Raw genomic sequence first — 12,579 nt, 5'->3', positions numbered from 1 at the left:
GAGGGTTTTAATGCTAGTGATTGATCAGTGTGTCCAAAACTAGCAACAACTTCTTCCCCACGGATGCTCACAACCTGAAACTGCTGACCTATTAGATACCTCCTACCAAGACAAGTTAATTTCTTTTCCCTGTGCTGTATATAATAAAACACACTGAGGTTCCAGGTTGCTTGTAGTAATTGGCTCAACTCTATCAGAGTGCGCACAGCCTACCTGACCCCAGCTTCTCCATGCATAGGTGTCCTGCTCTTTCTTTTCATCATTTTTCTCCACTCCTAGCCAGAACTCCAGATCCAACCTATGCATATCCTGGCAAGGCTCTGCTTGGTTATAAGATCCTAGAGCCTCATGTTTCCTCATTAACCTGCATGAGACTTTCTTCTAGTTGTGGAAATGTGGAGACAGGGGAATATGATAAACATGCTCCCAAAAGTCCAACTAACTAAATCTGCATTGCTTTTAAAGTACAAATCCTCGTCTGAGTCAGTTTCACCATCAACATCCTACCTAAAACAGAGGCCTACCAAAAGGAACAGAGGTCACATTTTAGAGAGTACACTGCTCCTGGAGCACAAAACAAATGGCATGGCTGTTTACCAAGAAACTCAAACAGAGCAGGCAGCCACATTTGGCCTAAAGTGTATAGACCCCAGCTTTAAGGCACCATGTGCCCACAGGCTTTACACTCAGTGGGAAGGGAAGGAAAACCAGACAAGCTAGAACTTTAGGTGTCTTGTGTATTCTAAGTTCTTTCCAGCATTATTCTTCTCATAAAATAGTCAGAACAGACTAGAATCTGTAGATAAGTACTTTCAAGAAAAAAAGACTTCAAACTATTCTGGGTATTTAAATACACCAATAATCTTTAAAAACAATTCATCAATTGGTACTAACAGTTGTACAGGAATAAGAAGTTCTGCCATGCAATTACACAGTATAAGGTAACTATAGCTAATGATTGTGTTTTGTACACTTGAAAATGTTCCAAGAAAGGAAGCTGAATGTTTTCTGCACAAACATGTGATATATGCTAAGAGGATATATGTGCTTAACCTGATTAAAAATTAGACAGTATATGCATGCATGCAAACATCACATGGTAACTCTGTAAATGATCATTTTTATGTTTTTATAGATCAGTCAAAAATAAATTTATGTTAAAAATCTAAACCAGCCTAATTGATGCATCTACAATAAAGCTCCTGAACCTAAGGCTCAGGGAGCATCACAGAAACGGTGCAGAAAGATTTTAAGAGCCAGAGGAACAAAAAAAATCTATTGTGACATTGTGTCTGTTAGAAATGCTATGGAAGCTACACCCATGATACTACAATAACATGGCTGCCAAAATAACACCTGAATGAGGATGACACGAATAGACATGTTTCATGGGGCCCAACCCTAGACAAAGAACTGCAGGCAACTAAGGAATGCTGAAAGCAGGAGAAATAGTCTTCCCCAGGGAAGAGCACACCAATTGGTTATCTAGTACCACATGGTCATCCCTGAAAACTGTGTGTGTGTGTGTGTGTGTGTGTGTGTGTGTGTGTATGCGTAACAGTATACAGACTGAGAAGGTTGTATTTACATATATATGCACAAGTATATGTGTATCTGTGTGTATGTATATATCTAACAATTAAAGAAAAACAGGCCATGAATTTGACAGAAAGCAAGGAGGGGATACATGAAAGGAATTGGAAGAAAGGGAAGGGGGAAATGATCTAATTACAATATGATTTTCAAAAAATATTTACAATAGAATGTACTGGGGCTGTGGCGATGGCTCAGCAGGTAAGCACACAGCTGCTCTTCCAAGGGACTGGAACTCAGCTCCCAGCACCTACTTGAGGAATCTCATAAGGTCCTGTAACTCTAGCTCCAGATCTGACACCTCCAGCCTCTACAGCCAGCCACACTCACAAGCATATATCCAGAGACACATGCACATAGATAAAAATAAATCTTTAAAAGTAAAAGGAGCATATAGTATTCAGCAAAATTCAAAGATATACTTTAATAAAATGAATTACTGAGAAATCAATACAATATAAAGTTGGTCATAAGGTAAAGTCTTTTTAGGGGATGGGAATTATGTACACAGGACAAAAGACATAATTCTGCTTAAGATGGTCCATATTAAAAATAATAACTTCTTATTTCATTAAAAAAAAAAATACAAAGGGTTAGTTAGAGTTTACATGTAATAGGATGAGCAATACTCTCCAGTAAACTCAGAGAATTCCGAGACCAGAGTGCAAGGGTTGAACTTGGTTATTACTTATTTTGTGTACCAAGTAATGAGACTGGATTAACAATTAGATGCCTTTGTCACTTTTTAGGAAGAAATGTATTTTCCTATATACACCTATTTTTTACAAAACCACAAATGCAAACCTTCTTTAAAGTTAAGAATACCCTTAAGAATGAAAGTTAAATTTTTTTAATTAAAATATAATTTAAATTTTTTTAAAAAGAATGAAAATAACTATAAAGAAAAAATCTACTTCTATATGGTGTCTGCAGCTCACACTACAGGCAAAGCTGCTCATCAAGAAGGGTGTGCTGTTAAATGGGCTTTTCCCTAGAGATATACCCAGAAGATGGGGAAAGAGGGAAGAAACTGTGGTCTGTATCTCCACCTGCTGGCGACATTTCATACTACAGCCAGGGCCAACAAAATCAGGATAATATTGTCTTCTGCTGTTAAGTAACATCTCAGGATAACAGATTAACTACTTTGAAATGTACTGCTTGAACGAGTATAATTCAAAGATATTGTTGTTCTCCTGACATATGTAAATTTCAAGAACATGCAGTCAAATATGCAAATATTGACTCTTTTTGAGGGTCATAGGAGTAAGGGTGGGGACTGAGAGGTCTACCTGTGTGAAGTATTTCCCATCCTGTTTCAGTACTTTCATTGACAGGTCAAGAATCAGTCTGAGAAACTCCCATGTGGAATCTGGATGTGGAAAAAAAAATAAATTTTGTAAATATGTTCAAATATTTGTAAACGTTATCAAATATTCAGTCATAGTCAATAAAACAAAAAGGAAGAGACCCCAGTGTGTTGGCACATGCCCATCATCATCCTGGCACTTTGGAGGCAGAGGGAAGATCAGGAGTTAAAGAGCATCACTGGCTACATAGTAGCTTTTAGGTCAGCCTGCATTACATGAGACTAATTTAAAGGTGCATATGCTTAAAAGTTTGCTCATGAACAATAAGGTACAATCATATAGCTGGTCTGTACAAACCCCAACACAAACACCGAGTTCAGGATCAAGTCTGCATCTATTTAAGACAGACAGTACGTGACCAATAAAGACTTAGCATAGGGACTGAGAGTGTAGCTCAGTGGCAGTTTGTTCATCCGCAGGAAATCCTGGGTTTCATCCCCAGCACCGCTCTCAGATAAAGAACAAAGATTAGACACAAAGGCAGAGCTCAGTCTGAAAGAAAGGAAGTCAGTAACATTTGCTGAGAAGCTGAGGAAATTCCTGGTTATGGAAGACACAGAATGCTGCAGCCTCCTTAACAGCCATTCATTGCCTACCTGTGTCAGACCTAACCTCCTTGAGAATATTCCAGACCTTTGTTCATATGTATTAACTTAACAGAACACACTAGCTTCGGCCAATGCCTCAACTAAGTATGTCTTCAGAAAGTTTCCAAAATTCCTCCAGCAGAGGTTACCCTGTTTTGCTGTAACCCACTTCATGTTGCCACCAATGTATTTGAAATATGCCTTGATTTGTGAATTTCTTTTGTTCTGCAACTATAAAAACATAAAACTGCTACCACATTGGAACATACTACTTACACTAATCTGAATCCATGTTCCCTAACCATGATCACTCATATTTAGTTCCAGAACACTCTTACACTCTTTGAGGTATAAGCTGTGTTTTCACATTAGGGAAAGGAAAAAAATTAAAGCCACGTTAAAAATCCAGTCACCTTCCCACCATCAAAGCTAGTTCAAGTGCTTTTAACAACTAAGAGGAGCTGAGAAGATGGCTCAGCGGGGAATGTACTCGCCATGCAAGTGTACGAATTCGAGTTTGACCACCAGTACCCACACATAAAATGAACATGGTGGCATGTACTCTGCAATCCCAGTGATGGGGAGAGACAGGATTCCTAGGGCTTGCTGACCAGCCAGCATTTCCTACTTGATGAAAGTTCTAGGCTCAGCAAGAAACTCTTTCTCAAAAAAATAAAGTAGAATGAAATTTAAGAAGATATTCAGTGTTGAGCAGTGGTCTTCACACATGTGTGTGTCTGTGTGTGTATTAATAAAACGCACACATTTGTGAACATGTATATGTATAGTTTAAAACTCTGCCATACGGTGGTGGCACATGCCTTTAATCCCAGCACTTGGGAGGCAGAGGCAGGCGGATCTCTGTGAGTTTGAGGCCAGCCTGGTCTACAAGAGCTCACTCCAGGACAGGCTCCAAAGCTACAGAGAAACTCTGTCTCGATAAACAAAAACAAAAACAAAACAAACAAAAAAAGAGTTCAAAATACAATCAATCTACCTTCTTCTGGAGATGTAGAGATCGGGACAGCTGTCAAATCATTAATCACATAATCAAACTCTCTCCCTTCTTTGGCGTACCTCTTCAGTACTGGAATACAGTCTTCTATGAGGACCTTTCAGAATGAACAGGATTAGATACATGAGTCAACACAAAAGGATGGCACTGCACACTTATAAATAGGAAATGAAAGCTGGGGATTAAATTCACAGCACCAGCACCAAAGAGACCTTTCACCCCTGTCTGTTAATAGAAAAACAAAGTCTCAACCATATGCCTATATCCTTTCTCATCTGAGTAATAGCACCTCTATGGGTGCTATTGCTCCCTTCATTGACTGAAACACAATCTTATTTTAAAAGATAGGCTGATCCATAGGCTGCGCACAGAGCCTTGATAAGAAAAGAGGACAGTCAGGTGTGGCAGCCAGCCCCTATTAATTCCAATTCTTGGAAGGCTGAGACAGAACGAGTGCTACTCCACAGGTTTGAGAACAGCCTGGGCTTTATATTGAGTTCCTGGCAGGAAGGAGGAGGGAAGACTACAGTGTAAGAAGTTAAATATGGAATTTGGTATCTTTGAAGACTTTTACTGTCCTATTGTTTTATAAAACTTAATATCTTGCAGAAGTTGCAGTAGGCAAAAGCAGACAAAATGTGAACACCCAGCTACATAGAGTTTGAGGCCAGCCTGGACTATGTGAGATTTTTGTCTCAAAAAAGAAAAAAAAAACACCTCAACTAACTAAAATCCACACATTCATCTAATCTGAGAACATGCCTAGCATATGTATGAAAGTCAGGATTTGATCCCAGCACCACAAAAAAGTTCATTTGACACTCTCACAATCTGCTTTCTTCACTAAAATTTAACCTATGTACATCATCCCAAAGATGGACAATAAACTACTCCATCTCACTTCAAATGTTCTATTCTTGTCTTCAACAATCCTCTATGAACAGTCATATTAAACCCCTCACTTCCCAATTTAAAAGCTAAATTTTCCTTTGTATCTTAGTTTCCAAATCTAAGGACTAAGTTTACTGAATCTCCCTTTTCAATGGTTTCTAGGGTTAGCTGATTTAGTTCTCAAGCAAGTGGGTAGTCTAATATGTCAGCATCACTTACTAAATTTTTACCCATATGAAATGAAATGTATCATGGGCCTGGCGTGGTGGCGCACATCTTTAAATCCCAGCATTAGGCAGGAGGCAGAGGCAGGCAGATCTCTCTAAGTTTGAGACCAACCTGGTCTACATACAAAGCAAGTTCCAGGGCAAGGCTGTCTGAAGAAAGAAAGGAAAGAAAAAGAAAGGAAAGAAAGATGAAAGAAAGAAAGAAAGAAAGAAGAGAGAGAGAGAGAGAGAGAGAGAGAGAGAGAGAGAGAGAGAGAGAGAGAGAGAAAGAAAGAAAGAAAGAAAGAAAGAAAGAAAGAAAGAGAAAGAAAGAAAGAGAGAAAGAGGGAGGGAGGGAGGGAGGGAGGGAGGGAGGGAGGGAGGGAGGGAGGGAGAAGGGGAAGGAGAAGGGAAGGAAAAGGAAAAGGAAAAGGAAAAGGAAAAGGAAAAGGAAAAGGAAAGGAAAGGAAAGGAAAGGAAAGGAAAGGAAAGGAAAGGAAAGGAAAGGAAAGGAAAGGAAAGGAAAGGAAAGGAAAGGAAAGGAAAGGAATTCATCTGGGATCATATGTTAGCAGTATATTAGCAGGGTGTTACTTAACACATACTTCACATAAGTTCAAGTTCCCATGATATCCCTCTTATCTGTCTACACAGTCTGTGTCCAACTTCCTACTTGATTACAGGACTGCAGTAAATCAGCAATCAAAACAAGTCTCCTTCCACAATAATTGTTCTCATAAGTTCCCTTGGCTATTTTTAGACATTTGCTTTAATAAGAGCAACTTTGAAAACATCACTTGGCCTCACTCCCTTGGTTCTGATGAGAATTAGAAGAACAAATGAGAAGCAATGAAAACTGTTCTGCTATCACCAGGCACAAGATATCCCATGCCTTTCCACAGACTTCATTTCATGTCTTTCAGTCAAATCACAAAGCTCACCACAACCTCATAACACCTTTTGCTAAATTCATTTAGCAGATTATTTTCAATAGGATTTCCTGCCACACACCTCCCAATTTCCTTTCAGTGTTTTGCATTTAGCAGAAAGAAAAAATTAATCTTTCCTAAATCACTTAAATCTTTAATCACTGATCCAATTTCTCAGAAGTCCAAGTAATTGTCAAGGTAAATTTCTTGGATTTTTCTAACTATTTTTATTCCATATAATTACTTGATTTTATTATTTTTATGACCTCCATCTTACTTATTAGTGGCTTCAAAAACAAGCATAAACTCAGATACAAAGCATCCATAATTTGGTTCCTATTTCCAATGAAAATGACTTTTTGCCACTTACTATAATTTTTACTTTATCATTTACTTATTAAAATTTAATCTCTGATATTTTCTATTATGTTTTGGTGGCATACCTCTAATACAATATCTTTATGTGTGTGAGTGAGAGTGTGTGTGTGTGTGTGTGTATCTGTGTTTGTGTAAACAAAGAAGACACCTTGTCCGAGTAGGTTCTCTCCTCCACCATGAGTCCTAGGGATTAAACTGAGGTCATCAGGTTTGGTGACAAGTGCATTTTACCCACTAAGCCATTACAAACAGTCTAATAACAGACTTCTGAAAATTCTCATTTTTAAATTTTTAAAACTAAATTCTATTTGAGTATAACACAGAATTTCTTAAAAAGTCACTAAATTAAACTTTATTTTACTTGATAATTTTGTATGTGTGTACGTAAACAACATGCATACATACACATAAGTAATCCATCCTTAGTTTTCTTCGCATAGTACTTTTAGTTCAGTATTAAGATTACTGTCATTATAAAAGAAGTATTTTTTGTTCCTGAAATAAATGTAAACCAGAGTAGTTGTTTAAATATATATAAAAAATCTCTGCCTTTCTGAAAACAACATTTTAATAGATTGTTGCCTTTGGTACAGTGTTCAGGTGGGTCTATCTTCTCCGAGAGAAGGCTCCCACCCTGCTTGAGAGCTTCAGAACCCTTTGCAGAAAAAAAAACAGAAGAAGAAGAAGAACAACAACAACAACAACAACTCTGCACTGATCTAAGGTGACCTCCACAACCTTGAATAAATCCCTTTAAACTTTCTAAGGTTCAGCTCTTCCCAATATAATAGAACAACATCTACAAGGTTATGGTGTGGGGATTAAATCCAGCAGGAAGGGGTCTGGTCCATTAATTGTCAGACATGGTAACTTTGAATTCAGTGTGAGGCAGTTCAATGCTATGCAGAGCTGAATTCTACCATCCCTTTTGAATCTATCCAACAGGATAAGCTAACTGTACTATTTTTTGCCCTGCCCTTTGGCCCACAAAACAATCATAACTGTGCTGGGCAGTGGTGATGCACACCTTTAGTCCCAGCACTTGGGAGGCAGAGGCAGGTGTGTTCGAGGCCAGCCTGGTCAACAAGAACTAGTTCCAGGACAGGCTCCAAAGCTACAGAGAAACCCTGTCTCGGAAAAAAAAAAAAATCATAACTGCATTTTAAGATAGATAGAATTCCTGCCTCAAATTAGCATGCATGTAGTACAAATTCAAATTTAAATGTGCATACATTAGGGAAGGAAGAAGTGCTAGATAATTGACACCTGAAAGTACAGCACTCATCCAAATTGCCTACCAATCTGGAGGTGCACATTTCAGATGCTATCCAATTAAGTATTTGCTTGGGCATCTTGCTCTAACAAGCCCTCAGGTCTGTGAGAATGAAATATATGCATCCCCACATATCAGAGTGGCTGCTCAACTTTCAAGCACAGTACAAGTTAAGACAGAAACTAATTGCTTATTTGCAACCTGCTAATCAACTACACCTACCAATTAAAAATCTGAATTTCTTCTGAAACACCAAGACTTCAAGGTATTATTCAGAATAGCGACAGAAGGTGATAGATTTAAAAAGTACATGACATCTATGCCAGGATTAATGTGAGCTGGAGACATCACTCAGTGGTAGTAGGGACCTAGCATACTGAAGGACCAAGTTTAATCTCCAATAACATAAAGAAAAGTAACCTGATAGAGTCCACACTGCAGGCTTCTTTCAGTAACTGTACACTGTCTACTCTAAGTATCAATAGATAATATAGTCACACAAAGAAAGAAACTATCTTCTTAACCAATTATAATAAAAGGTACAGGTCCAATTGATCTCTCATGTATTTCTAATTTTAACTTAAAAGTACATTCATTACCAAGGAAACATAATTACCTGATAGCAGTCTCCTTTAAGATTGTCTAAGACATCTCCACATGTTCTTCGCATGAATTTCTTACATCCGTCAATTACCATTTGGTCAATGTCCGAAACAGGTTAAGGAGAATTCAAATATATCAAAGAATTCTGAAATAGTAAATCTTCTCTAAAACGTAAATGTTTGGACATCTGAGGATCATACGTTAAAAAGTAGGTATTATGGTGACTTTATTTTCACACTAAGGAATTCAAGTCCAAAGATGCCATAGGATCGTTTACCTTGTTCTGTCTCTGTCTCGATCATTCTCTCCCCCTCTCACTCATTTTTTTATCTTTTAAAAAATATGTATGAGTGTGCACATGCTGTTATGCACATGCACCACATACATGCCTGCTACCTGGAGGCCAAAAGAAGGCATCAGATATACTGGAACTGGAGTTACAGATAGTTGTTAGTCAGCAAATGGGTGCTTGGAACTGAACCCAGGTCCTCTGTAAGAGTGAGTCCTCTCTCTCTCCAGGCCCTGAAGTTGTTCTCTTATACAGTAAAGGATATCTCTACCATAGTGACCATCTTTGGTTTCAGTTTCACAATTTCACATAATATGCCCCCATCTCCGCCTCCCAGGATCAGCACATCTTTGCCAGTGTAATCTTCTTTACCACTGCCCATGATGGCTCGAGTATATGCCACGTCACTCTCTGCCAAATCTAGGGAGGAAAAGAAGAGACCCAAATGATCATTCTACCCAAATACACAAACCACTTGATCTGCTGAAATCTAGCTTGCAATGGAAATTTCCTAACTTTCAAAAACTGTCCATAATGTGCAAGTTTGATTTTTGGATTGAGTAGTTTTCAAAAACATAATGCATCTAACACATACGATAAAAAGAACTAAGTTACTTAGACAGAAATACAATATTGAGAGTGAGCTGATAGTCTGAGTAATTAAAAGAAATGATACCTTTAAAGATGATAAGATATGCCATCTGGGAGCTACTTTCAAGATAATATTGTAATACAAAATGCAGCAGGGTTAGATGAAACAACACTGGCTAACTCATTGGTATTCTCAAAGTTCCATGGAGAGTACCAGTAGGTTCAATGCATGAGTTTGTCTACTTAGATTGGAATTTTTTCATAATAAAATGCTATTTTTACTCCAGCAACTTGTACTTTCTAACTATTCATCAAAGAAAAATCTATTTCAAGACAAAGCTTACACAAACATCCAGACAACCCATAGGTTCATAAAATGTAAGTGAATCTTAAAAGATAGCAGTGTCAGAATTAAGTTCAGACAAATCCAAGACAACGGCATTTGTCAGGAAAGCAGTGACCGCCCACACATCAGAACCTTGTTATGCAACCAGGGTGGGAATGAGATACTTACTAACATCACCACTGAGGATGAGAATATTTCCAAACTGCTTTGAGTGTAGGATTTTAATGTTCTGATAAGGTGAATCTTCATCATACACCACTTCATCTATGTCGTACTCAACCAGGCGCCCATCAGCAGTAGGCCAGTATCTGTCGATGGCCCCTCCTCGAACTATGGGTGGTAAACTACAGAGGGAGAGACAGGAATGAGTCTTTGAAGAACACTGCCTTATAAAAGGACTTGGGATGGAGAATATACATGAGAGACAAGAGAGATGACTTAGTGGTTAAGAGAATGTACAGCTCCTACAGACGGCCCAAGTTTAGTTCCCAGCTAGAGGCTCCTCACAACTGCCTGTAACTCCAACTCCAGGGAGACCTCTGACCGCTACCAGTACCTATACTCACATGTACATCCCCATAATTAAAAAGAAAATAAAAGGCAGTCATGTGTTTGTGGCAGACAGCCTCTTTGAAAGTGTAAAACAAATCCAAAGCTTGGACACTTCCCTATTCACAATCACAAATTGTACCAAGTTGCAACAATTGCACAAAACTATTTTTTAAAAGAAAAAGAAAAGAAAACCTTTCTGGCAGGTTTTAAATTTATTGTTCCTAATAAAAAACTGAAGGAGAAAGTGGGCATGGTAGATATTACACTTTTCAGAACATAACAACAAAGGTCTGCAAAACCACGTGGCCATTACTGTAGCTACAAGTTCCATTATCTAGTACAGAATCCACCTTCAAGTATTCTGAGTTGTCCCAATTATTTCTATCATAGTAGTTATGCTTTTGAATAAAGTTTCAAACACTGCATTTTCTTTTCTTTGTCCTTCTTTTTCTAACCGTCATTTCACTTAGGATATTCTTATTCTTCTCCATTTCAATTGTCTCCTAAAAGGCCTGATCAAGCATCTGGAAGTCATCCTTCCTGTGGATTTTGGCCTGAGATTCTCTTGAATGAAGTCAGGTTGGCAAAGAACACCCAGGTTTCCAAGCAGGAAACCTGAGTTATGGTGATATCTGCTGGACCTCTCTCCATCTGCAAATGTACCTTTGACATCATGAAGCAGGCTGCGCTGTGATCTTCAGAAACTGAGTACTACACAATTATTTACTAGTGGCAATGGGATTAAGAAGTTTAAAACAAAATGAAAAGCTTCTCATCCTATGCTTTTGTAAATAATCAAGTGCTTCTGATATGGTGAATATACCAGAAACCACCAGCAGAGGACACTAAGTGACAGGAGAAAACACCAAAAAGGGGATTAGTGAATGTAAGCCAAACACAAAATAAGAATACACTGGAGACCCAAAAATGAAGTAGTACTCGGTACGGCTACGCAGGTCTGCAATGCTGGAACATACTACCTCTGCCTCACTTCCCAGTCTCCTCTCACCTGCTTCAAACAGTCCAGGCACAACCTGATAACAAGTGAACAAGACTATCTCAGACACACACACACACACACACACCTGTAATCTGCTCCAAAGCTAACAAAGTAATTTCTCACAACTCCTGCCTTAGCCATTTCATCTTTCCAGGGAATGGATTTATCTTTCTGAATATTAGGCAGACCAGAGGTATTTCTTGTGTTAGGTAATGGCCTAGTTAAGACAGCCCCTAGACAGGTAGTGAACAGGACTGGAAGAAGCCTCTTCCTGAGATGAGTAAAGCAACAGAGGGAACCTGTGGCAATAGGTGACTTTGATCAATCTCACTTACAAAACTATTTCTGCTGTGGGTCAATGGTCTGTACCCTGTCAATTATATTTTAAATAAATGCTGATTGGCCAGTAGCCAGGCAGGAAGTATAGGCGCAGTGACCAGGCAGGGAGAAGAGGTGGGGCAACAAGAATTCTGGGAAGAGGAAAGCTTGGTCTGCAATCGTGACCCAGCCACATAAGTTAAGATTTGACTGCCTCGCTGAATAAGGTACCAAGCCACGTGGCTAGTATAGACAAGAATAACAGGCTAATATAAGTTATAAGAGTTTCATAAGAAGCCTGAACTAATGGGCCAATCAGTTTATAACTAATGTAGACCCCTGTGTGATTTCTTTGGGACTTAACGACTGTAGGAACCAGGCAGGACAGAAACCCTGACAACATATTTCACAATAATAATAAATAAAGATTGTTCAGTGGATAAAGATGCTTTCAGACATGTCTGACAAATCGAAATTGATCCATGAAAATCATATAAAAGTGGAAGAGACTAACTCAGCCAAGTTGTCCCTCTGACTTTCACACCCACCCACAATGTGGTGATACTTTGTTTGTGATCTAACATATAAAGCTTGCCTGAAGGTGAAATTGCAGAGCTAAGAAATTAGTTACCCATAGA

At 38.6% G+C, this 12,579-nt stretch overlaps 1 protein-coding gene across 1 annotated transcript in view; it reads right to left on the bottom strand.

Moving 5' to 3' along the window:
* Sms (spermine synthase) overlaps positions 1 to 12,579 on the bottom strand; it is a 56,130-nt gene that overhangs the window by 5,785 nt on the left and 37,766 nt on the right. Inside the window, exons 5-9 of the mRNA XM_085684905.2 lie at positions 10,240 to 10,415; positions 9,400 to 9,554; positions 8,859 to 8,948; positions 4,548 to 4,662; positions 2,886 to 2,965 (exon numbers count right to left, since the gene is read on the bottom strand). Of these exons, the coding sequence (XP_085541031.1) occupies positions 2,886 to 2,965; positions 4,548 to 4,662; positions 8,859 to 8,948; positions 9,400 to 9,554; positions 10,240 to 10,415 (616 nt within the window). The remainder of the gene's footprint in view (positions 1 to 2,885; positions 2,966 to 4,547; positions 4,663 to 8,858; positions 8,949 to 9,399; positions 9,555 to 10,239; positions 10,416 to 12,579) is intronic.

Source organism: Myodes glareolus, chromosome X (assembly GCF_982192425.1).
Source record: "Myodes glareolus chromosome X, mMyoGla1.1, whole genome shotgun sequence".
NCBI lineage: Eukaryota > Metazoa > Chordata > Mammalia > Rodentia > Cricetidae > Myodes > Myodes glareolus.
The sequence above is the reverse complement of the archived record's forward strand: the minus strand, read 5'-3'. Positions and strand labels throughout refer to the sequence as shown.